Source organism: Neodiprion virginianus, chromosome 4 (assembly GCF_021901495.1).
Source record: "Neodiprion virginianus isolate iyNeoVirg1 chromosome 4, iyNeoVirg1.1, whole genome shotgun sequence".
NCBI lineage: Eukaryota > Metazoa > Arthropoda > Insecta > Hymenoptera > Diprionidae > Neodiprion > Neodiprion virginianus.
In genome coordinates, this window is record NC_060880.1 from 16205061 (window position 1) to 16231755 (window position 26695).

Genomic DNA, 26695 nt, shown 5'->3' on the forward strand with positions numbered 1-26695 from the left:
TATGTATTATTATAATCGAATTCCGTTACTTTCCTATACTTTGTAATTATATTATTATTATTTTTATTATTATTATGTACGTATAATTACATACTGCATATATTTTAATTATATGTTCATTACCATTATTATTACTATTGTTGCATTAGTTGTTCTCTTATTATTATTATTACTGTTATTATAATTATCATCGTTACCGTCATCACCATCATCGTTATGTAACTTGATAATCGTTTCAACGGACTCTGTGTTGTAGATGTAAATACATGCAAGCCATTGAAGAAAAGAATTAGATATTTTGCATGTATATAAATATACATTGAATATTGCTGTTTTAATGCGATTCCGTAATAATAATAACAACAATAATAATAATAATAACGATAATAATACCTCACAGACGCGTAAATGGTATTATTATTACTTAAAAGTTTTATCACGTGTATGTAATTTCGCATTGTAATCATGGCATATCAGTGACATACGAAATATAATATGTATAATAGCTGTATACATATATGCGTATAGGTACTAGGCCTAAAGCTGCGCAGGCAATTTCGTATATTAAAAATGAAATGGTGTAATTTTTTTTTTTTTTTTTTTGAATTTATTATTATTTTTTTTTTTTTCTTAAACAGTTCTATATCGACGACTTTCCATAATGAAAAAGAAGAAATGATCAAAAACAATGCATACAACGCGATATGTTGAATATTAACCTCAAGTCTTCGAAAATTCGAAAAATTCGTGTAAATCCAGACTTATGGCTAAAATAAAGGATTTTCCTTGTTTCTGAATAACGATCAGGAACATCGTGATACAAAAGTAGGTACGATAGTTCTGATTTTACGGAAAGACGAGGAGCGCCGTCTCATTTATTCGACATGTTTGATGATTAACCGTCAATTCATACCGATAGAAAACCTGATTATATCCCATTTCTCCAAGTCCGGAAATACTTTTTTTTTTGCAACACGATGGTAATAATTATAATTAAAGGGCGGTAACAATCGTATGCAATGTAGTTTATTTTTGTCTAAGTGTTATAAATTTTTCGATGCGGCAGCTATAGGTGTATTGTATTATGTATATTATGTACGTACTATCATATATGATATATTATAATTTTAATACTAGGGCAAATCGTGTCTTATTCGAAGATATTGATCAGCAGTGATTTTCGGAATTTTTGCCCGTGGGTGATTTCGTAAAATTCATAAACGCACAATTTACGTGATGTGTACATGGCACCGTTTTAGGAATAAGTTATTTTCGTTTTTCACATTATTTTTTATTTAAATATCATCGTCGTTTTCGCTGAAGTTAGTTTTTGTTTCTTTTTTTTTTTTTTTTTTCTCAATTTCGAAGAAGAAGAAAATCAGAAGCGGATAAACGAATAAATTAATGTATATATTTACCTATTATGTATTATAATATAATATATGTAATTTCTACATTTATATATCGTATTTCTTATCTAACGTGCAAATATGGTGAAAAAATTAGAAAATGAAATAACTCCTAAAAAAGTGCCACTTCAATGCCTATATAACGTTATATGTAATTAATATAATTAATATTATATTATATTACGTATGTATTCTTATTTGATTCCATTTTAATAGCTGTGTATGATTTTCAATTTATAGATTTTCCTTCTCGTTCCTTTTCTCGCGTGACAATCTGACCTACTTTCCGATCCAGAATAATCATAATAATGATAAAAATAATCACAATAATACAGGTAAAAGCATAAACGAAAAGTACTTAAACCAAATTTTTCGATTTCCTGATAATATAATGCATATAGTATAAATATTTTTTTTATTTTAGAGATTTTTTTTTCTGCGTCCGTTACCATACTTTTCTTTTTTGCTAGATTGCACGTGTATATATATATATATAGAGGGTAGATAGTTAGAGAGAGAGAGAGAGAGAGAGAGAGAGAGAGAGAGAGAGAGGGGGGGAGAGAGAGAGAGAGAGAGAGAGAGAGAGAGAGAGAGAGAGAGAGAGAGAGAGAGAGAGAGAGAGAGAGAGAGAGAGAGAGAGAGAGAGATTACAATTAATAGAAATATTATATTATACGGACGATTTTCATACGCGCACTTCGCCATTTATATTATACACACACATATATAGGCTGCAGGTGATTTCATAATGCATTGTTATTATCTTTTCATTCTTATTTTCTTTTTACTTCGTATAGGAATATATGTATTGTATATAATTTTCATTTCGGTTTGAAAATTTCGCGTCAAGTGTTACAATATGCGGCTAAATCGAGGCAATGTCGAATATTTCAAAATTTATCTTTGGTTATATAAACGATGGTTGGTTATAATGTGATACGTGACAGCGTATACATAGTAATTATAATTGATATACATGACAACCAAATATACAATAATTCTGTACAAATATATATGTTTAACAAGATGATTTATACAGTTAATCTATATAATAAAAGTTCATACTTTGATAACAAGGCGAATCAACGCGAATAGTGATTATGATAATAATAATAATAGTAATGATAATAAAACAAAAATAATGATCATACTGTCGTATAACAACATCGGATGAAATTTGCCAATTAAAGTAACATATATGAATATATTTTCATGGTGATCAATCCCGCTGATAATAAATTTCTTTTCTCTTATACATATATACTTCTGTTTTTCTTCTCGATTTTGATAATTCTTAAAGCATGATTACGTTATACATTAAAATATGTTGGTTAATCGTTGACGCGTGACTTGCAACTATTCGTCATCATCATCAGGTACACTGGACGATGTTCGTATAATCATAATCATAATCGTCATCGTTATCATAATTAATTCTACACTGAATGGCGAATTTTGCGACGTTCTCAAAATAATTCGACTATATAGATATATAAAACAATGGTTCAAAAAAAATTCACCTCAGTTACAACGAACCGTTTGCCGTTTTAAGAATATTTTTTACCAAGCAATTGATTAGTTGGCAAAAATTTTCCGTTCTTCTTATTTTTCCCCGCATGTTCGCAATTCGTAACTCATCAATTAATCACGTCTTAACTTCCGTGATCCTGGTCCAACTCGTCGAGGGATTCGAGCCTCGCTATTGGCGCCTCGTTTATCGCGAATTCCCAGGACATGTCCTCACTGGTTTGCCGCGAGGATTCCGGCCGCTGAATAAGAGCGTGACTCTCGACACCCGGCGTCGCCGAGGATCTCTGACCGGAAACCGCCTCGCCTGAAACCTCCTTCCGGCTCTCACTGCTCCTCGGCCTTTGCTGCTGCTGATTTGTTCTCGACTGATCGCCGCAGCTCCATGGATCCTCGGATCCCGCCCCGAGATCAGTTTCCGACCGTTTGTTGAACGAGCTGTAACTACCGCGAGTTAAACACGCGAGGTAAGATTGCGACGCTTGGATTGATCGGCCGAAGATCTGTAATAGTAGATATATAAGGCCGGTTCTGGATACAGACTCCTGTTTTACCAACCAATTACATTTTACCAACATTTAGACAAGACACGAACCTTTTTCCACAACATTTGAGGGTCGAGAATATCCCCAGTCTGATCGACCTTATCGATCATCAGATCACTTAGTTATCCGACGTTATCGAACATCCGATAATTTCGTTGTTCTACCTTGCCAACAATTTGAGGGCATCGACTATCCACAAACATTCTGGAAAAGGGTTTGCGTCTTAGCTAAGTTTCGGTACAATGTCAGTACAGGAATCTGTATCCAAAACCAGCCTTGTATATCTACTTACAATTTTGATCGATTTTATTAAGAGATTGTCAAACATTGTGTTATATTTATCGAATCATTGTTTCCCGAAGATCTATCAATTTGAAAGTAAACCAAGAGAAAGTTTTAGTTGCGGTTTACTGTACTTGACAATTTTAATTTTTGTTTCATACTAAGAATAATCGAAAAATATTGTTTCGTCGGTACGACATGAAAATTGGTTTCCTAGCTGTAACTAGAAAATCTAGTATTTGTGACTTTTCTTTTTCATTATGGGCAATGCTGCAACATTTTTTTATAATTGTCGCGAAAATTTGATTTTGGCACAATAATAATCATTTGAGTAAAAAAGTGCTTTAAACCAAACAATCTGATTTTGCCATGCAGTTTACTGGAGAATGTATACTAATAACATCTATAAACGCACAAAATTGTAACTTGTTGTACCTCGTTTCGCTGTATAAAATTGCAACAGTGTTCAACAAGTTTTTTCAACAATATCTGTTTTACTGAATTTTTCTAGTAAGTATGGAAAATGAAATTTTTGTCAGCGTACGAAGATTTTTTGTACCGGAATTATAAACGAAAGCTTAAAGCTCGATGCTTCGTTTCGAATCGCTTCAAAATTGCTAAGAATCTGGAAGAATTGGCATTGACAAATCTTTTATTTCACCACATTGCATCGATATTATGATTATGGTCCACAAATATGGGAATATTAAATTGACAACTGGAAAAAAAGAATAGCCATTTAAGCGAATCTGTAAAATACATAGTCCTTGGTATAAACCGAACCATCGCCGAGTGAAATCGACTAAATATGATCTGTTAGATCTTCGGCAATTTTGGACCGATCCGAAGTAAGTATCGACTTCCAAGCTAATATTTATAAATTCAGTACTTTTTATTTTTGTATTTTTAAAGAAATCATTGTAGCTTTATAGAGATTATAAGAAATGTATAACAACTTGATGTAAGACTGTCTCGTAATAAAATCAATGAAAATGATCGATTTTTGGTCAAACAACCTCTTTAACAGAGTATCTTCAAACATATGTAGATTATCTAGATGCAGAATTTACTGAGATTCTGAAATATATGCCGATGAAATTATGACGGCACATATGTATTTTTTTTATCATTCAACGAAATACTATTTTGTCACCAAGACATGGGAGAGGGGGGATGTAATTGGAACATTAATTCAGGTTTCTTCAGTGAAAACCCGATATCGTTTGAATAAATATTACACCAAATCGGGTAAATTTGTTGTCACCATACTCTGGCACAACCCGAATTAATAATCTCCAAAATTCTTGGACAAATTTCGTGGTAATTTTTTAGTTGACACGCTGTTTAACTTATCGACAACTGATCTTGGTAGGTTAGTTTTGTTTTTCGACTTTAAAACTTGACTTGAACCGATTTCTTATCGATTTTTTCGCGGATTAAACTTCGTAAAACTAATTCGAAACTCACCCGGTCCTGAACTCGCCTCTCCTAAAGGCTGCCGGCTGGCTGTGCCAGGCTGACGGCTGATGATGGGCCTGTTGGACGGTGGCTGGAACTGCCAGATCGACGGGTTGGCTTTGGGACCTCGTAGGTCCTGGTCTGCCGTTCAGGGCGGACTGTAGAGCCGAAGCCAACGCCGAGCTTTCCGACGTTACCGTCAAGCGCGACGTGCCCGATGACGCGAAGGTCGGCTCTCGGGTTGGCGGCCTGAAAATTGGGCCCATCATTGAAACGACGTACTTATTTATTTTTTTTTTGTCTTCTAATGCCCGTGATATTTAAATTTCATAAATATAATGCTGTTATACCTACGATTTGTTTACATTTGGTGCAGTCTAGCTCTTTACAATAATTATTGTCACCTTACTACATCGGGTTATTTCCGTAAAGCACCCCATAACGATCCCTAATTATAGGCAATTCAGCTCAAGAGTTTTGCTCAAAGTGTGTGTGTACCCTGAATTGCCTATAATTAGGCATACCTACGAGGTGCATCAAGAAAATAATTCGTCACACTGCACTGCGAACTAAGGTGAAAAGTTCATTGAACGTGATTCTTCAACTCTCTGAAATAGTTTGGTTGATATTTAGCGAGAGAAAATATTTATCCCATTATTTGTTTCGCAAGAACATTGTGCAGCATGTGTTATTGATTTTTTTTTTTTTTTAATTATTCGAGATAAAATTATCAAGAAAGTACGAGATAAGAGCTTTTACTTCGAATCGAATGAGGGTGGTTTATTTTTATTCTGAATCCGGTCCTGCAATGTCATTTTAATTATACGTAAAACTCAACGTCTCGCTGTCTGTCTGTCCGCGCGTTAGCTAATAACTTCAGGACTACCGAACCGATTTTTATTATGTTCTTTGCTCTGGATAGCTAAACAATCTGGCTAGGTTTTACAGAGCAAATTTTCGGCAATAATTTACAACGATATTTGTAAGCCAAGTCGGGACGTGATGACACACTTATACGAACGCTGTCTAAACTCTTACAGATAAAGGAAAGTTATATTCAAGAGTTTTCAAGGTACCGACGAGCTTTACGAAAAAGTCCACGAGAGCATATGGTTATATTTGATAGTTTTACCGTAACAAGCATTTGAAAATATTTGTGGGTGAAGCCGTGACGAGTTGCTACTGTGAAACCAAATTGTTTTCCAGAAGCGAAGAATCACGTAAATATTTGTTCTCCGATCGTGAGATTGTACAAAATATTAATTACTGTATACGCACACGATACGGAGCTTCTATTATGATGATTGTCTATTTATTCAACGATCAAATTCTAAAAGCAATATTAGGTTTTAAACGTATAATATTATGTGCATTTATCCTTTTCAACGAATATGTGAGGCTTGGGGTATTTAATTAATAATACGTTACGTGTATAATAAGCACAAAATTATACTACCGTACCTACGTATAAATAGAAACGGAAAAAAAACGCAGGCGGAGGAAAAATTTATAAATTAATAAATTTAAAAATATTTGCATCGCGGGTAATTGTGAAATGACAATCGTGATGTGTGCGGATTTGTTCGCGGAGCAACGCGAGATGTCATTTTTCGGCTCGACGATTGCATGACTAACGTAATCCGTGGAGATATGTAAATTACGCGTTCATTGATACATCATTTTTCTTTATATAAATAATGAAAATAACATAGAAATCATAAGCGAAGGAATGAAAATTCACTCCGGTGTTTGGTATATTTAAAAATAGTAATCGCAATTTCTTACGTGTTGTACATATTACATACGCATGAATTAACCTTGGCAAATAAAATTTGTCGCCCGATAAAGTAATCTCGGACTCAAGGTTTGAGTGTGATAAGTAAAAATTAAATAACGCCGTTTGAAAGCCAAACATTGATAATTGAACAGTGTCATGGAAAGACGAGAAAGTAACACGAAAGACGAAATTAACGATAACAGAGAACCGAGGAAAGGCACAAATTCTGCTCGCAGTGACAGACGCAGGTGAAAATTGGCGTGATTAACGAAATCGAAAGTCAACGAGACGTACGGTCAGGTAGAAAATATGCCTAATCGGATAATTTTTATGGAATTAATTTTTGGACGAGATAATTTTTTTCATGGAAATCGGGCAAATTACACAAACTTTTTACCTTAATCTTAAGGTTTCACCTGACGGTACGTGTACGTTCCGAACGAACCAATAACATCTTCTCAGATTCTTTTCTTCAATAATATTATGCAAGTCAGATCTCAAGAGAACAAGGATCGAAAGGCGGTTGATAATCCGCGGGCTTCGTCGGTCGAAAAACGGAAGCACGACGAGAACAGCGTTGGTGAAACGAATCGCGAAGATCGGCGAACGATGCGTCGGCGCATAGAATCAAACTCGATTGGCAAAAATTTCGACGGCGCGAATCGGTCTTCGAAACGGGTTTCGAGCCAAAATCGGCGTCGTCGGGTCAACCGAAAGTCGACGAAGAAAAACGGACGAAGACGACACCGGCAGGGGAAAGAGGTAAAAAATTTCCCTCCGTAATTGTTTGGAGGATATTGTATTTTATGTAATTCAAACGCGGTTCGTGATAACGGTTGATAAAATGTCTCAAACCAAGAAGTCGCATCTTTTAGTTGCGAACATTGATTCAACTGTAACAGACGATACTGAAAAACAATGAACTGGTAGAAAACGGTTCAATTTATTTTTTTCATTGTATTGACTCGCAGACGAACTATCGAAAAAATTCATAAAACTAATTTCAATATCGTTGAACTCGTCATCGTTGAAACTGACAAACGAGACGTTTTTTTGTCGCGAAAAATTTGGCATCATCTTCTGGGAAAGTGCAGTGGAATCTCTTCAAATTTCGACATGGAAAAATAGGGAGCTAATATTCTTTTTCCAAAGATCCTGGGAATGTCCGAAGCGTCGAAGACGATCGCGAATCGAACTCCGAGGCGACGTACCACCAGATCATCCTGCGCAATTGTCCCCCATTACAAATCGGGCGAGGCTTCGTTACCGGCTGTTCCGAAACGCGTTTTTAAGGCCCTGCATATGCTTCGTCATGAGAAATTCTTACGAGCCGTTTCCCGCTACATCAAACCAGCCAATTCACTGCCGGGGAAGAATTAAGAGTGTAACGCATTATACGTGGTATCGAGATGTTGTGCAGTTGGATCGTTGAATAATTTGCAATTTTAATTATACTGTTTAAAAAAATTTCCGTGTGTATATAATTACCGTACTTCGTATACTCGATGTAATTGCATAATTATTATGGTATTTATCGTGTAAATTATGTATTATATACATACATCTCTATATACGGTTATTTTCCACATACGACGGAGCGTTGTAACGGGTAGGAATGACAACGAGAAAATTTTTACCAAGTATGCGCAACATTATACTTATAAGCATATTACTACTGAACGTCACCTTTTCAACTTGTCCAATTTATCCAAAACAAAAGACGCCGATATCAAATGCAACTGATCCAGGGATTTGGAAAGAAAGCTTATCCGGGACAGAAGAAAAACTGTGGGTCTTTTTTTTCTTCTTCTTATTATTCTTCTTCTTCGATTCAGAGATAAGAAGGAAAAAAAATTGTAGAATCAAACATGCGATGATGATGATGATGATGATGATAGTGATGACGATAAATATCGGGATCAAGATTAATTAAAGAACGCGTAATGAATAGTGAAATCATAAAGTGCGATATGAGGTTGAAGATCGTAATGTCGATGCAGCTATGCAAGTTTAAGAAAAATCGTAAATTTTCGACTTGAGGGATTTCCGAAATTCGGTATCCTAAAAAAAATCTAAAAGCACTGATATCGCAAAATCGTTAATTAATTCAGAATATATAGTTATTCTTTACATGCTGTATAACGTTACCAACTTGAACCTCGCGCAAAAATTCTCTTCTGCACAATTTTTGTAATCTGACAAAAAGGCACGGTAAGAAAAATGCAGTGTATACTTTGCATTTTGATGTCAATGTAACACTATCTGATACCGAACCTCTGAATTGATCCAAAAATTGTCCCGCGGTAGGGTGGAGGTCAAGCCTTAGAAGGATCAATATTTGGAATGGCCGATATATCGAAATGTCAAACATGCGAAAATCAAGATTTCTAACAATTCATCTTTCGATATTTTACGTTCGCACCTTTGAAGTTTCGATATATCGATCGTTCCAAATATTGATCCTTCCAAAGTTTGACCCCCACCCCCGTAGTAGTCCGAACGTACCAATTTTGGTTAGATTCGCTACCGTCCCCATTTTCCCATTGCAGAAAAATAAATCCCTGATCAATGAATTCGAAAGAGACGTTATTATCTCCTACCTGAACAAACTGTGCGAGGTACTCGGCTGGATTTTCCCATGTCCATTGCCGTAGCTGGTTGAAGTAGGAATGCTCGGAGGTTGCGGTTCGCTCGCCGATCTCTGAACGAGAGCCGGTGCTCTTCCGGTTGATTTTATCGTCATCGCAGGCGCGGTACCGGGTATCATTTCGATGCTCGAACTCTCCCGCGAGGAGTTCAGAGTCTGCTGGAGGAGGGCCAGGATCAGCCTCACGTCCCCGGCCATCGAGTGCTCGAGGGACGTGACTTGCCGGGTGAGTTGGTCTATCCTGGCGTTTATTTCGTCCAGTGGCCGGCCTGGACCACTTTGGAATTCACCTGCGAACCAGAGTGTCATTTATGCGGTCGGCTTTTTTCAGCCCGGTGTTAGTTCGTTTTATGAAGGGTAGAGGTAAGGAGAAGTATCTCATACGGGCTTTCGACTGAAAAACTCTCCGCCAAAAAGCGAAAAATAGTGGTTAAACAAGTCACCAGAATGGCGCTCATAAGCAATAAAGGTAACGATCTGATTGGTGCTCAGCAATCAGGGTTCAATCGGGTTGAACCTGATTGGTACTTTGTGGAACTTTTGCTGCAGCAAGGCCATCTCAATTTGCGGACTTTACGGACACTTTCTGGCACACGGAGATATAATGTTCCTTGCCTCAATCCTCCCTAGTTTGTCTATACTTCTACAGGTTACATGATATTCTGTCAATTGCGCAGTCTGGTTTGATGTCATTGCGTGCAAAGGACTTGATCGTGAGAACTGCTTGAGTGATACTCTCTTGATGAGGTGTGTTAGTTATAGGTATTGCAATGTTGCACTGTGAGGTGGTTTTAATGTACCATGGAAATATTCTGAAAACTTGTTTACTTGCGTGAAGATGGCGGAGATTTCGCGAGTGGTTCACTTTTACCCTTTTGATATAGTGTCTATTACTTGTCAATCTCATTGGATGAAATCGTTTAAAATCTCGTGAAACCTGTCATCATTCCGTAAATTCATACGAAACGTCACGACAGCTTGTGCGAAATAGTTTGAAACGCGAGTTTCTGAGATCTTTGATGCTTTTCTCATCAGATATGATATCAGGGAAACTCCCTTCAAACAACCCCCTTCAAATCTTCTCTAATACCGTGAACCTCGAAGCAAGGTATGCAGTCAACCAGCGAAACCCGCGAAATCGCGTAGTAAATTAATTGAAATAATTCTAGTACAGTAGCAGCAGAACCGTACCGTGCGAGTGTGGATGCTGGGGCGGTGATGGGGTCGTGTAGTGACTAGAAGTGGTTGATGCTGGATGGGCGGCAGTGTGACTGAGGCAGCTTTCGCCGGCAGCCGAGCTCCGCCTCGCGGGTCTAGTCAGGGGTGTAGTAACTGCGGAACAGAGCGAATAATGAGTAGCTGCAAGCTGCTTGGCGAGTGACTACCGTTGGCTGAGCTTAAGGGGGGCGATACGGCTTGGACGGTCTAAAATCATACCTACTTTTTGAAGTTTTTTTCAAAGAAGAAACCAAAAATTTGTTAGAAAAATGTTGGAATCGAAATTCAAAAATATAGCTATGCAGCACGAATCGATAAAAAAGTCGATCCGCCACCGGATTGAAAACGTGGTCGTTCGGTACTTGTATGCGCCTTGCCGCCATTTTGTTCTTAATTTCACTGAAAAAATGGAAAAATATTCTTCAAACTATAAATAATAAAGCCTTCGATTTGAAATTGCTGTTTATATTTTCTTTGAGAAAAAAAAAAAAAAACTCCTACAAATAGGTATGATTTCAGACCGTTCAAGCTGTACCCTCTTCTTAACGAGACAAGAAGGTCAGGAAGGATCTGTATAGGACCCGGAATGAAGGGTCTTCATCACCGTCGGGTGCTTTTCTCTCTTCTTCGTACGTCGATGATCAACGTATGGAAATGAGGATGCGAGTGATTGGATATATTTGACGATGCACGGGCGGTGACGAGGTGATAATGGCCGTCCGTTAGCGACGGTCGTATATCAATGCATGGACGTACCTTGCTTCGCGAGGTAGTCGTGGCTCGTCAGTGGCTGGAGGTGTATCTTGTGCTGGCGAAGGTCCGGTATGCTGCGCTTGAGATGGGTTAGCATGCCTGAACAACCAGGTTACAAGGTGTTAACAAACCGGGAGATGATAAAACCGAAACTCAATTCATTCAGTATTCAAAGCGCTTGGGAAGGAAGTGTATACAATTCGTTAAAAGATGTGTGCAATCGATCGCTCTTGTCTGCTCTCCGAATTTCCGTGGAGTTGAAACAACACAACTCGCATGGTGCAATGAACATTGACTCTTTAACACTAAAACTACCGAGGTAAAATAACATGAAGTAGGGACATTAAAATGAAATAGTAAAACCAGTCTAATTCAGTAAAACAAAAAATTCATTACATGATTCATTTAGTTATCGTTGTAAAAGTCATTACATCATTGCGAGGAAAAAAATGTAACACGGAGTAAGAATTTTAAAATGAAATTGCAAAACCAGTCATTTTACCTGATCTGGTAGTTCTCGTATTAAGAGTGAAATTTCCACGCCAAACGCTTACAGATAATAAAATCACTGTGAATATTACTCGATTGGAATGAATATTCACTCGCTTGGACTCGGAGTTGCGTAGTTTTCACTCTCGCTTGGTGATTTTTCACACCACTTGAGTGAATCCTCTCACTCCAAGACATTAAGAGAGTGGTGTAACATTATATCTTTTCACATCTTTATCATGACGATAATGCAGACGATGATTTGTGTGCGTGTGTAAGTTTTCGATCATTTAACAGTGCAGCAGTGCTGTTGCATCGTAATACGTACCTTTTGGTTATCATACCGTGAATTTGCGTCATGCGTGCAGCGAAATCTTTTCGGAGACCATAATCAGGCGAGTCTAACAAGAACTTTGGGAGGGAAGAAGCGGGTGACAGACGGTACATGGATTCACTTATAACCCTTCTCTGACAGATCGACATTCGCATCATTATTCACAGTCCGGAGAGTTACCGAGATCAAGCATCGGCTGCGGCAGGGTGCGTTTAATAGGGCTGACATTGATCATCAGGATCGCAGTGTAGCTGGTGTTTATAGCATCGTGCAAAGACCATTCATTCGTGTCGAACAAAACGAAACGGGGAGTGAGGATGAAACGAGAACCAAAACCGTGAAATGGACAAAGGCGTTCTACGTATAAGCACATAATATACAATAGACACGAAAGCAAAGTATGCAACACTAACGATTTATGATGTAAAATGCATCATGAGTGGACTTTCAAGAAGGTACAATACGAATACCGACGTGATAAGGCGATTATAAGTAGCTGTACTGACCGGTTATCGAATTCAAGGTAGAACTCCGCTGCTTCGGCTCGTCGAATTCCAGGTTCAGAGGCGTCACGTCTTGGCCGGCTTTGTCGGTGCTGAACTCGAGGATCCCGTGACCGCTGCCTCTGTCACTGTTGCAATAAAAAATTGTCGAACATTTCATCATCCTTTGAATCACTTTTTCTCCACCACATTTTTACTTACTATTCTTCCTGGTCGTCCTGCAGCGAGTCCTGTCGCCCAGTGGGGACCAGGTGTGATCCCGGTGGCGCTCCTCCACCTCCTCCTGGACCTCGACGGTACCTCGGAGGCCGGAAGGCGAATCGCCTCGCGTCGACGTCCACGTCGGTTGGCGTGCTGACCGGAAATCGAGCCGACATTGGATCCACGCCAGCTTGTTCCTCCTGTTTGTACACGCGTCTTATTAGGCAGGTTATATATAAATCGGACTCGAGTGTCTACTGTATGGAAAAATCTGGTAAACCTCGATCTCTGATAGGGAACTTTGAAATCAATTATTGACCAAGTTTTTGAATTAATTAAATTAATTAATGTGTTGAAAGAGGGATGTTGTAGAACAAAGGTTTGCAAAGTTTCACTGGACCTGATTTACTGTTGCATATCTATCGGATTAAAATGTCTCAGCAATTGGATGAAAAAAACGATAAAACACGGTACGTTAACTCTAAATACGTCACACAACATTAACACCAGAGTTAATTGGAACGTGATCGGAGACCGCAACTGTCCAGTCCGCCAATGATTAAAGGAGTCTCTAATACACCCGGAAAAGTGTCTAACCTAATCCTGCAACTTTCGAGGGGATTTGAATATCACAGGTTGGTAGACACCATTGTCAGTTATCGCGAGAGTCCGACTCTCTCACAATCAGTTTACGATCAGAAAACAATACTCACGTCACGCATGTTGAACGTGATTTCAAGGTTGGTGCTGAAGTGGTTGGCGAACTCCGGATAGAGCGCCAGGACATCGAGCAGATCGTCTCGGTGTATCTTGTGGAGGTCGCAGTAGGTCAGGGCGCGTACGTTGCAGGATGATTTTCCGACGGTTGGATAAATGCATGGATTCTCGCCGAATATGTCGTCCTTGCCGAGGATCGCCATGACTATGTCGTCCTTCAGTATCTCGATGCTACCGCGCGATATGAAGTAGAGCGAGGTGAGCACGTCTCCTCGGTGAACAAGCGTGTCTCCCGGAGGCGCGTGCGTGGTTTTGAACTTCAGGGACAACGCTCTGCGAAATTTATCAACATTTTGTTGCGGTTACAAGACAGTCTCCACTTGTGTTGTGCGCTAAAAGTCAACAGTTGAAACAAGAGAAAAGAACCATCCACCGCAAAAGCATCCAGCAATGGATCTCTATGACGAATCAAATGGGAAAGTTGCATCAGAAACGTATCAAAAACACCAGGAGTTTAATGAATTTTAACGTTCTCGTTGTAAAACTTTCTCTCAAAATCGATGGTAGCACGTCTTAACTTTTGTGATACGTATTTGCTCATAATCATTTCTATCGCACATTAGAGACATCCTTCCATCCGTGTACATACCATGACTGACGCGAACAAAATGCACGATTTTCTATTCAGACCCCGAGTTTTGCTTGACAAAAATTAAACTCACCTGAGGCAGCCTTGACTCGCTCCCTCGAATGCCGTGCAATTGCTGAGCAGGTTCCTGTTCAGATGAAGGCAAATATCGGCCTGCAGACACTCGGGGAATCCCTTCAACACGCTGTTCATGTCGATGCCGTTCGTGTAGGTCCAGGCGTGCTGGAAGTACTCCTCGAGCCTTTGCCGAAGGGGGTTGGGTATCTGGTGAAACTTTATGAACTCTCTCACCCTCAGCATCTGGGTGTGGTACCTAGCAGTCCCGCTGTACAGCCTCTGAATAATCGCCGACACGTTTCCGAATATACTCGCGTACATCAGAGCTGAAATTCGAGGATGTTGATCGAAACAAGTAGAAACATACTGGTGAAAACGATCGATACGGCATCGATAACGTGAATCGATTCTGGGTTTTGGGGATACTTTAGGTTCACATTTATACGTAACACTGAATTTCTTCAGGTTCCAAAGAGATAATCTATGTCAAGATCGTATTATAGTTATAAGTTGTTCCTTCCTTACTTCCGTCCGCATTACTGTCTAAGAAAGTATATACATGTATAATTTACATAACGTTACAGGGTCGAAGGCGAGGCTGCGGGATGATTTATGACTTCTAATTTGTTTCCTTTTACTCGTTTTTTCCCCTAACATTCCATCTCGCGCCGCACCCTCATTTTAAAACTATGTGTCTAAACTTGTTATGTAAATGCTTATTGATCGCTGCAGATATGCAGAATCCCGAAAGTCCAACTCACATCCTATCAGCATTACGATTATGGTGAATATTTTTTCGGCGTCAGTATTCGGCGCAACGTTTCCAAAACCGACCGAAGTCAAGCTGCTGAACGTGAAGTACAAAGCTGTCACGTATCGGCTCTGTAAAAAAAAAAAAAAATTATAACAGTTCAGCGTCAAGCTCACGATATTTACTGTCGTACTACAATATTTACCTTTATACTCGGACCGCCGGTGTCGTTTAGGTGATAAAATTGGTGGGTGTCATTCGCCAGTATGTCGAGCCAGCCAACTTTACTCTTAAGCGATGACCTCTCCGCGTTTCCGATAGCATACCTGAAAACGGATTCGATCTAAAAATATCATAAACAAGCCCTGTTCTATTTTTTTTGTACATTCGTTCACACAAGTTGGCCAAGAATAGTGTTTTTTATTTTTATATCTTCGGTGAGGTTCCCGTACCTCAAAAGGATGCAATAACCAGTCTTTGCGGGACCAGTAAAATGTCACTTATTTTGACTATTAACTATGCTTATACCACGGTGAGCCTTAATATTTTTAAATGAAAAGTTCGAGGACCCCAAAGCTACGATTGGGAATTTGTTATAAATCGTCTCTATAATACATTTTTCATTAACTTGAAATAATCCCCTGGGCCGTTTTTTTTATTTCTTAAAAATTCGTCAAAATTGCTATGTATAATAACTTAAACGCTAAATAAGCTGGTTCATCCTTATTATACGAGTTTGAATAAGTAACTTTTTTCAAATAAAAATTTCTTTTTCAAAAAAAAAATTATTTTATTAATTTTATAAATATGGCTAGTTTTTAGTGATTGTTGAAAAATACTTGAATAAAATATTCATGTTACTATTACAATAATGATTTGCAAGTACTTTAACTTACTTAAATATTTATTCAAACTCGTATCATAAGAATGAACCAGCTTATTTAGCGTTTAAGTTATTATACATAGCAATTTTGACGAATTTTTAAGAAATAAAAAAAACGGCCCAGGGGATTATTTCAAGTTGATGAAAAATGTATTATAGAGACGATTTATAACAAATTCCCAATCGTAGTTTTGGGGTCCTCGAACTTTTCATTTAAAAATATTAAGACTCACCGTGATACACGCATTGCCAACGGAAATAAGCCACTGACAGCGCCATTCTACACACAATGCCGAATATGAATATCTGAAGAAAGTTTGGCTTCACGCGACAATGACACCAGGAAATGTATTTCTGTAATTCAATTACCACTTATTTTAGGAATACAGTACAGAACAAAGTATTTACTGGGGTTATCCTAACATGAAACAATCAAGTTTTTCGACGATTTTGTTCGGCATCGCATGTAGAATAGCGCTGTCTGTAACTTTTTTGCGTTAGTGACGCGTAAGCGTAAGTAACAGTGAAAATAAATCATATTTCACTCGGTCGGTAAAGACTGACTGTAGCATCCTCTCAAGGATATAATAATTCGCGCAATACTCAGAGTACGACCATCTTGTTATACAACGATATTAATTTAGAAGAAACGATTTTTGGGGTAGAGGTAAAAAAAAACTGGAATCGCCGATTGACGGAAGGATCGGAATGTCGAATACTCATAGACGCGAAAATTTTATTCGTAAAATTTAAAAACGTGTGAAGTCCAAATATAGAAAGTTGAAAATATTGACAGGTTGAAACACAGAACGGCAAAATCGAGATTCTGAATACGATTTTATACTATCGAGAGGAATACTGACGATTCGAGAGTTTGGCATTCTACGTTGTGACCTTTCTATTCTTCTACTGCCCCATACTTTGACCTTTGACATTTTGAAGATCTATGAATCAAGTTTCTCCTTCTCTAAATATTCGATATTCTGGTCCTTCGATTTTTCGATCTCTTTCCACATTGGTACCCCCACCCGATTTTCGCCCAATCAACAGCCTCGAGGACATTTCTTTCCGCGTCTCTCTTCTTTCAACAAGCTTATTCGCAACGAGAACAAAATATACGAATCAACGAATAACGGGAAACAATTTCTCTTTCTCTCTTACCAGATGCAGGCAAGCCAGTGAGCAATGAGAGCGAACGATGCCATTAGGAGAAGAAGCACCGCAGCGCCGTATTCGCTGTAACGATCGATCTTCCTTGCCACCCTTACTAATCGTAGCAATCTGGCAGCTTTTAACAAACCAATCAGAGTAGTCGTCTGCAATAAAATGGTAAGGTTTCCTGTTTTTGGTAATGCTTTTTTTCATTGCTCCATTTATTTTTGATACTTTCTCTATATCGATTGATTTGTTTATCCGATCGACCTAGTCTCACATTTCATTTCTATTTTGACGCACTTTTTAAATCTCGATTCCCGGGATCTATTTTACGTACATAATGAATAACGGCGTTAATGTTTTCTTTGAGACCTCGTGGGATCGATTGAATGTATCACGTGTTGAAACAACGACAATGAAGACCGTTTTTTTTTTTTTTCCTTATCCTCCATTTGGAAACAATTTAGGACCGTTCAATTCATTTCCGTTTCTCGTTATTGACACCGTCTTCTTCGATGCATCGTAAGTGAAGATGATGAAAAATCGAGCGAATCCGAAAGTTGACGAGAGACGTGCTTGCAAAATAACGCGAAAATTCGCACCGCGTTCGCGATTGTTAGAATAAATGAAGAATGAGGGTAATGTGAAGGAAGAAATTGTTCTTTTCACCAAATCGAAGTTAAACGATTACGAGATTGAAATACGTTGTACATCGCGCGCGATTCACGTTGCTGAATTGATTGCAGGTACATATTTTTTTTTCTGGGATTCGGTAATGAAGGTATAGAAATATATGTGCGGGAACTCGATGAATTATAAATGACGATGCAGGATATACAAATGTGCGATACAGGTTTTTTTCTTTTCATCGGTGATTTTTTCTCAATCCGATGAATGATTGTCTACATTGTCTAAGCGAAAATGAAATTACGAATGAATGAACGAATGAATGAATGACCAATCAATGGTATGGTGAATGAATATACGTATATCTATATGATATATACATACTGTACATACATTGTACCTACTACATTATGTATAGGTATATACAACGAATTACAAGCATGCATTGCATATTTTTTTATCGTGGCATTACCAAATATATAAAAAAAAGAATTGAAAAGGAGAAGCAAATAACACAAAGCTAGATGAACAAAAATAAATAAATGTATCAATAAGGATATTAAGAAGAATACGAAGAATCGAAATTTATTGTAATCACAAATCACTCGAGCCTCGAGATTTTCGTTAGGGCGTATAAAATAAATTCAAACTCAATACGAATAATAAAAGAAAATCGATTGAAAAGAAATTACGAATTAATCCAGTAGCAAGTTACAAAGTTTACTATTAAAATTGTGTCAGCATTATATGTATAATAGATGTACTGGATCATCTGCGTGACGAGAAAATAATTATTGAATTGAAAAAAAAAAAAACAGATTCGCAAGAGTGAAATAAAAGAAGTAAATATCGCAATTTATTATAGGCAAAGGTAAAAAGTATAATACAGGGTTGAATAATAATAATATCAACAATAATAATAACAATAACAATTGATTATTATTATTGTATATACATGTATATGTATTATGTATAAGCGATATGTAGGTAAGCTCAAAAATTATACAATTTATGCGTAGTGAATGTTGCACGGCAAAGCGATCGCGTTTGTGCGAAAAAACACACGCACGCGCATACACACGCGTAAACGCACGCGCACGCGTGCGCCTGCAGAGAAATAAAAAGCGGCAATTGGAGAGATTGTACGAGTTTAAGAAACAAAATGTATTTTAAATAAATCAGTGGATATAAAATGAAAATCAAATTCAAACACACACGCACACACACACGCGCGCACACGCGCAATTGCATACGAAGCTTGCAACGTAAGCGTATACGATACAACGATAACGATAACAGTAATAATAATAATAATAATAACAATAATAATAACAATAATAATAATAATAATGGGAATAATGATGAGAATAATAATGATAATAATACTAATAATAGTGATAATAGTAATAGTAACAATGGAGCAAGAATTATAGAATGTGATAGTAATAAGAACAAAATAATGTGAATATTAAAAAATAAGAGTGAGAATGTACCATATTGCCATATATATGTATATATATATATGAAGACAAGGATTTTACGCAATTAGGTGTTCAGAAAAGTGATGCATATCATATGTTTAAAAACAAAAAAAAAAATTGGTTGCTATTGTTGTTGTTGTTATTATTATTATTATTATTATTATTGTTGTTGTTGTTGTTGTTGTTGTTGTTGTTATTGTTATTATCGTTAGATGTTACATGAATGCAAAGAAATCGCTAGAGAACGAGAAGAAAGTAAAAGAAAATAAAATTTAAAAAAATGTTGAAAAAATAATTATAAGATATCGGTGATAAAAAAACCGATCGAACAGATTAATATTTATTATTAATGTTGAAAAAAAATTTAGAAAAGTTTAAAAAGCTTACGTACAATTTGAACCTCGCGCTGTACTCTTTCCGGACTTGTGTTTTTATTGTACATATCAGGGTATTCGTGTGAAGTTTGTACGTATGTTATTCATACTGATCGTATATCATGTTTGCCCTCCTCTTTTTCGGTCTTCGTGTAATGTGCGTTTGTTTGTTTGTTCGTACGTTTTTCTGTTTTCTTTTTGTTGTGTAAGTGTACGTGTTTGTGGATGACGTGTAAGAGTATGCAGATTTTGGAATGACTTTGGAAAATTTCATTGTCGTCGTTAAAAGTCTTGGACGAAAATAAAACACACATATATCCGCGTAACAAAGACGCAATCGATAATTACAATTTACTTAATTACTCGTTTGTTTTTTTTTTTTTTTTTTTTCCCTCACTATGGCCAATTCGTACGCAACATCGTCGAACTTCTTTTAAGATTCTACTCGTCATAACGTGCAAAATAATTCTTTCCCTTAATTTTTCAACGCCTCATAAAAATGTGAGAAAAAAAAAAAAAATTTCCGTGGCGGAATCGAAAACGATAAATAAATTCGTATGATTATCGACAATGATGAATATTTTGACTTGCTTTCACAATTCCTTTACATTATATTCGGCATATGAATATGCACGATTTTTAGTAGTAGAATCGATTAATTGAAGGACAATTAATTCATCAAGTGATCATACGATCACGAGACTTGAATCGAAAAACAAAGTAACATCTTTAAATGATTGTTTAAAATTTTTTCATTTTCATATTGTGCGAAAATTGCGTATTTAAATAAGGGCAGGTATGTCGCTCGTAAACGACGGATTATTTGTCATATCTTACAGGTATTATTGTCGGGTGCTGAGTATACAATTATACGTGAAAATGAATTTGCGCATTTTTGTCTTGAAACAAGGCGTTTTGTTGTGCAATTTTTTTAAATGAAATATCATCTCAACTGTTGTATGAATCGTCAACACCGGAATCATACACAAACCATGCTGTAGATCGCCACCACACACGCGATAATAATAATAATAATAATAATAACAAATTAGGTTAATAATTGTAATATGTTTTGCAATTGTAATACGTCGTTAATAATAGAAAATGAAGGAAAGGGCAAAAAGGAAAGAAAAAAAAAAAAAAAAAAATTCCGTCAAGTTTGTTCTCGCTCTGGTCAATCTTAATTTCGTTTGATTTTGCATTTGATCTCGAAGTAAATGATAGTAAAGGAAAAGAAAAGGCAAACACACCACGAAAAAAGAAAACGAAAAACCAAAACAATCTATACTATTTATCTATATACAGAGTGATTGTCTAACCGTCGAACGGTACGTCGTCTGCTACAATGTAACGCGCATGCGTTAAAATTTGAGAGCATTTGTTTCTCAGGGCGACCGACCGTCATAAATTCAAATGACAAGTCGCCGGTGTGTATGAAACGTGAAAAATTTCGACAGCATTCGGTGTTGAGCGCAACTGCCAGCGAGAAGTGTCAAAGTTTTTAAGGTTAGGTTCACGACGGTCGGTCGCCCTGGCGAACAATCGCTCTCGGATTCTAGCGCATGCGCGTTAAATTGTAACAGACGACGTATCATTGGGCCGTTAGATAATCACTCTGTACATGCCAGTGTATATATCTATACGTGTATAAAATACCAATTACATGTGGTTGGTTCTTTTTGTATCATTTCAAAATTTAGCGATATAACAAAAATTGATCGACTAGAACAAAACAAAAATGAAATAGCGTTTTCACTGAAGATCCAATCCAATCCGTCGCTTGTGTTACAGAAATACAGAAATACAACTGTACATAATGCAGTTTTTAATCGCGTGGTCATGCAAATAATTTAGCAAATACGTGATTGAGAAAATCGAGTAAAGAAAAGTTCAGCTTTCACTTCATCGCGCAGGATAAAAGAGAACGAATTGGCAGTTTGATCCTGATATGCATGTAATAATAGATACGTTTTTGCGTATGTATTGCATGTGTATACAATATGTATATGTAGGGTACGTATATTGTATATATATATATATATATATATATACATATATATACACATATTTATTAATAATTTGTATATCGTTGTGTAATGTAGCGTGTTTTAGGTAAAGTTATAGGTATGTACATATATTGTCAATACCTACGTTTGAACCCCTCGGTCTTTGACGTTGGTAATTCGCAGCCGAGTGAGACATACCTGCCCCCCCGTAAAGCGCGTCCTCGTTAGAATTCTTAAAAGAAGTTTATAACAGGCGAAATTATAAGGAGGAGAAAACGGCAATAATAACAATAATAATGACGATGGTAATAACAACAACAATATAACATATAGGAATAAACGAAACGATATATATCATGTATACTATGTGTCTATAATCCAATATAACGATGGTGATGAAAAATATTCGAAAAAAAAAAAAAAAAAAAAAAAGGACTAATTGTAAGAGAAAAATTACAACTTCATATATCTGTTCGAGCATGTCGAGTATGTATATGTTTGACGTACGTGAACGGGTACATGTCTATATACAGACATATATATATACATATATATATATGTGGATAATATATATATGACATATATGTATAATATATATATATATAATAACAGTGATAACATAGAATTCGATGATAGAATATAATAAAACGTGGGTGTACAGTGTATTTGTGTGAGTGTGTGTGATTGATAAAAATTGCCTTTTGTCAAAAAACTGTGCAAAATAGTATATTGATATGTAAGCAAATACATATGTATATATATATATATATATGCAAACACACACACACACATCTATATACATATATGTAATATGAACCTGTGTACACACACATGCGTAAATGCACCGTTACGTGCATGTATATACGTGTACGTATATGCATCATACATACATATATATACATAATACGTGTGTTTGTGTGTGTGTACATATATACATGTATATATATATATATATATATATAATATATAGAATAGGAAAAAGTTGTTCGCTAAACATTGTCTTGGAATCTGCGTTGTGATTTCTGCTGACTAACCTCATCCTTGTCCAAGCCGAGCTACGGAAAACCACTAATGTTAAATTTTCGTCACTTTTTGTTTTAATTTTTGTTAAATTTGTAATTGCATTTTTTTTTTTTTTTTTTGTTTTTCTTTATTCAATACTTTTGTTTCTTTGCAATGATTTAATTTTATTTCATATATTCGGTAGGTATTTTCGGTTTCTTTTTTTCTTTTTTCCGTCTCGTTTGTTCGGGTTATCAAATTTTCATCATCGATTTGCTTCGGTTTCTTGTTCGTATCTTTTTCTCATTCTCTCTTTCATTCACTTCTCCTTCTTTTTCTGCGCTCGCGGATTTGTTTCTCTTTTCTTTCTTTTTTTTTTTTTTTTTTCTTGTATATTTGATATACGTTGACACGGTATTTTGGCAAAGTTATTTGAAGGCAGAAAAAAGCGTGACTGTTGTTCGTACAGTATATCTTTTATACATACGTTCTGCAACTTTCGAATGAATTGCGAGAAAGGAGGAAAAAAAAATAAACAAGAAAATTGTTTGTTATTATATAGCCAATTCTTGATGAGCGGAATTGTTCTTTTTCGGCAAAAATAAAAACATATCGGTATAAATTTCACCGATTGTTGAATTTGTTCGTCATCGCCGTTGTATGTATTCGAAGGAGAGATGAAGTCGTTGATATATTATGATATTATTTTGAACGAAAGAGAGAAAGAGAGAAAGATGGAGAGCAAATGAGAAAAATTAAAATAGAATGACGTATACGAATGAAATAATAGCATAATATGAATAAACGAATGAATTTCATTTGACAAAGTATAAAAATTTGTAAAGTTCTAGGATTTTACTGTGACATGACTAAAGTTGAACTGATATCATATTATATAATGTTTTATACATACATGTATAGTGAAGTACAAAATTTCTTTTCCTTTCTCTCTTTTTCTCGCGGCGTTATTGTAAAATTTCTTTTTTCCTTCCTCCGAATTCTGCAGTTTCATTTAATTTCATTCTATTCTATTTGACAATTTTTTTTTTTTTTTTTTTTGTTATCTTTTTTTCTCTTTCATCGCTTCGGCAAACAACTATTATTATATATTGCAGTATTTATGTATAGGTACGACAATATTAGTAATAATAATAACAATAACAACAATATAACAGCAACAATAATAACAATGACAACTAATAAATAATAGCAATAATCTATCACGGGAAACATAAATCAGATAAAATATGAACACAATTTTTGGAGCAGAGAGAATCGAGGATATGAAAGTAATTGAAATTGTTTTTTGAAACAATTGTTCAATGACGGAGAATTTTGCATAGTTGAATCTGAACTGCGGCATTCATGTATTTGAATGAAAGAAAAATTTGAAGAAAAATAAACAAAATAACACCCTGCTGTCGATGATGAAACTAGCGAAGAGGGTTTTTGTTAAACACAACGAAGAATAAAGGCTAACGAAAGAAAAGAAAGAAAAGAAATTATTCCCTCACTTATATATACATGCATATATAATATATGTATATATATATATATATTTGTTTATAGACAGTATATAATATTCTATACTCGTCCAGCAATTTATTTAGTATTGACTTTTCTCATTGGATCCGTTAATCTAAGAACTAGACGAAGACCAAGAAGGAGAAGAACAAGAAGAAGAATACGAACAAGGAGATTGATTATAAGATATAATAACGAATATGAGAATATAAACGAAAGGAAAGAAAAAAAACAACAACTAAGCGCCAATTCTGGTAAATACATCTATAATAGACATAATTTCCGACTTAACGTCTCGTTTATGTGACAGTAACAAAATATAATGGAAAAAAGATACTCCAAAAAATTAATAGTAAAAAAAAAAAAAAAAAAAAAAAAATAGTAGTAATGATAATACGATAATTCGAATAATGATATAAAAGTAGTATAACGAACTTAGGGGCTAACATCGAATATATAACGACGCGTACGTACGGAACGTCGTCGGATAAAAATTCGACTGTTTAAAAAAAATGAAATTCTAAAAATTCTCGTCAACTTTTCATCACAGCAAGTTGCAGTAGGTATATTTTATCCATCAACAAGGTACGTAGAGTTAGAGAAAAAAACGCGAATTTTCATCCGACGTGGAACGCACGATGGGGAGGGATAAGAGATATACCGAAGAACAAGAAGGAGAAGAAGAAGAAGAAGAAGAAGATTGAAAAACATACGTAAAAAAAAGTTAGAAAAAAAAAACATCAAACGAAAGGGAAAAATGATTTGTGGGTTAAACGCGTCGAGTACGCCCGTAAAAATTTTTGATTATTCGTGGTATCGTTTTTTTTCCCTCATTTTTTTCTTTTTGCAAAGTTTTTTCCATGTACTTTCCGTTTCTCATATAAATTCGTAACACATATCGATTGGGTTTTCGTAATTGTAATTATACTCATAAAATGTATTATCTTTGCTTTGAATCGTACCTCGTCCGTATTTGTGCCGAAGAATAGGAGGTCGAACGGTATTGCGGCGACCAGGTCGATTATGAACCAACCCTTTAGGTAGTGTACGGCGATTTTGCCAGGGTGCGAGACAACCTCGTCGTTCCTATTAACGAACGTTGTCCGAAAGTTTATCAGTATGTCGACGATGAAGGTGACGTCGACTGCGGGTGAAAAAGAGAAATCCAGGAAAAACAAATGAGAGCAAAAAAAGAAAAGGAAAACGATCGGAATATCATTCGACGTCGCAGATGATAAAACACCCTCAACTCTATTTTATATGTACATGTATAATACAGCTTTACACTCGACTTTACGCTATATCATCCCAACTTTAAACGTCGAATTTCCTGCAATTATATACCGGGAGAATCTCTTGAAACTTGAAAATCAACCGCGCATGCGCCACATAATTCAATCTCATTGGTCGGCGAAATCTTCCCGCAGCGATATTCTTGTCTGCGATGCGGGCGAGCCAACGTACGCAAAATGTGTACGTTTTAATTTTCAAAGAGCGTAAGCGTTAAATTCCGACCGTTCTTTGAAGAGTCAACTTTCCGACCCAACAACAAATGCTTCCCAAACCCTTCCGAGTCGCTGCCTCGATTATTTGAGATCCTAACCTCGAAAATTCGTATCAACTACATCGCCGCCAGAAACAGAGTTTCACAGCTGAAACTCGGGATGGCCAGCCTGCAACGAGGAGCCGATAAAACTCGCGCATGCGCGTTTGATTTTCAAGTTTCAAGAGATTATCCCGGTATATGTATACTTTGATCGGTGGTCGATGGAAAGGAGATTCCTTTATCTTCAAACCGTGCATCATGATTTTGCGTAACTTGACCCTAATAGGTCACACCTCGGTAGAAGCTGATTAGAAAACACCTAACTCTGGCGTGACGATTATAATCTAAGTAACTCTACCGGGAATGACAAAAAATAATCGATAAGTTTTCCGATTAATCACATATAATCGATTATATTTCAAACTCGATTATTTTTTCTCACAATCCGTTTCTGTTTTTTACTCCCATGAACGACGCAATACAATATCAATTAATACGATTCAAGTATCAATTATTATCATTGTCTTATTTACTAATCAGCTATTTGATATAACAAGTGTAAGGTTAATCAATGTTTTTACCTGAAATTGAAAAATATTTCGAATGAAACTATAAATTATCGAAAAACTGTTCCGCCATTAAGACTGCATACTGAAATTTAATAGATTTTCGTTTCAAATGCGGTGTTTCAAAGAAAAAAATATTAAATAATCGATTGATCGATTAATTCTTACCGATTCAATCCAGTCACGTTCGACAATTTTTTTCGATTCCATTATT

General features: G+C 36.2%; 1 protein-coding gene and 1 long non-coding RNA gene across 3 annotated transcripts in view; one reads left to right on the plus strand and one right to left on the minus strand.

Moving 5' to 3' along the window:
- Positions 1-1971: 1971 nt before the first annotated feature.
- The window catches only part of LOC124304040 (potassium voltage-gated channel subfamily H member 2-like), an 83596-nt gene continuing 58872 nt past the window's right edge, over positions 1972-26695 (minus strand). The window contains exons 10-24 of one of the 2 annotated variants that reach the window (XM_046761980.1): positions 25332-25513; positions 21989-22075; positions 17362-17516; positions 15523-15643; positions 15328-15448; positions 14583-14892; positions 13857-14193; positions 13144-13343; positions 12946-13070; positions 11620-11715; positions 10837-10977; positions 9599-9935; positions 8685-8762; positions 5231-5470; positions 1972-3380 (exon numbers count right to left, since the gene is read on the minus strand). In XM_046761980.1, coding sequence (XP_046617936.1) covers positions 3062-3380; positions 5231-5470; positions 8685-8762; positions 9599-9935; positions 10837-10977; positions 11620-11715; positions 12946-13070; positions 13144-13343; positions 13857-14193; positions 14583-14892; positions 15328-15448; positions 15523-15643; positions 17362-17516; positions 21989-22075; positions 25332-25513 — 2849 coding nt within the window. In that variant the 3' untranslated portion in view covers positions 1972-3061. Of the gene's footprint in view, positions 3381-5230; positions 5471-8684; positions 8763-9598; positions 9936-10836; positions 10978-11619; positions 11716-12945; positions 13071-13143; positions 13344-13856; positions 14194-14582; positions 14893-15327; positions 15449-15522; positions 15644-17361; positions 17517-21988; positions 22076-22877; positions 22899-25331; positions 25514-26695 lie in introns of both variants that reach the window. The other variant, XM_046761979.1, reaches the window with a different exon arrangement.
- Positions 7164-8363, plus strand: LOC124304057 (uncharacterized). Its single transcript, XR_006908047.1, has 3 exons — positions 7164-7246; positions 7493-7760; positions 8151-8363. It is a non-coding gene; the product is annotated as an uncharacterized LOC124304057 (long non-coding RNA).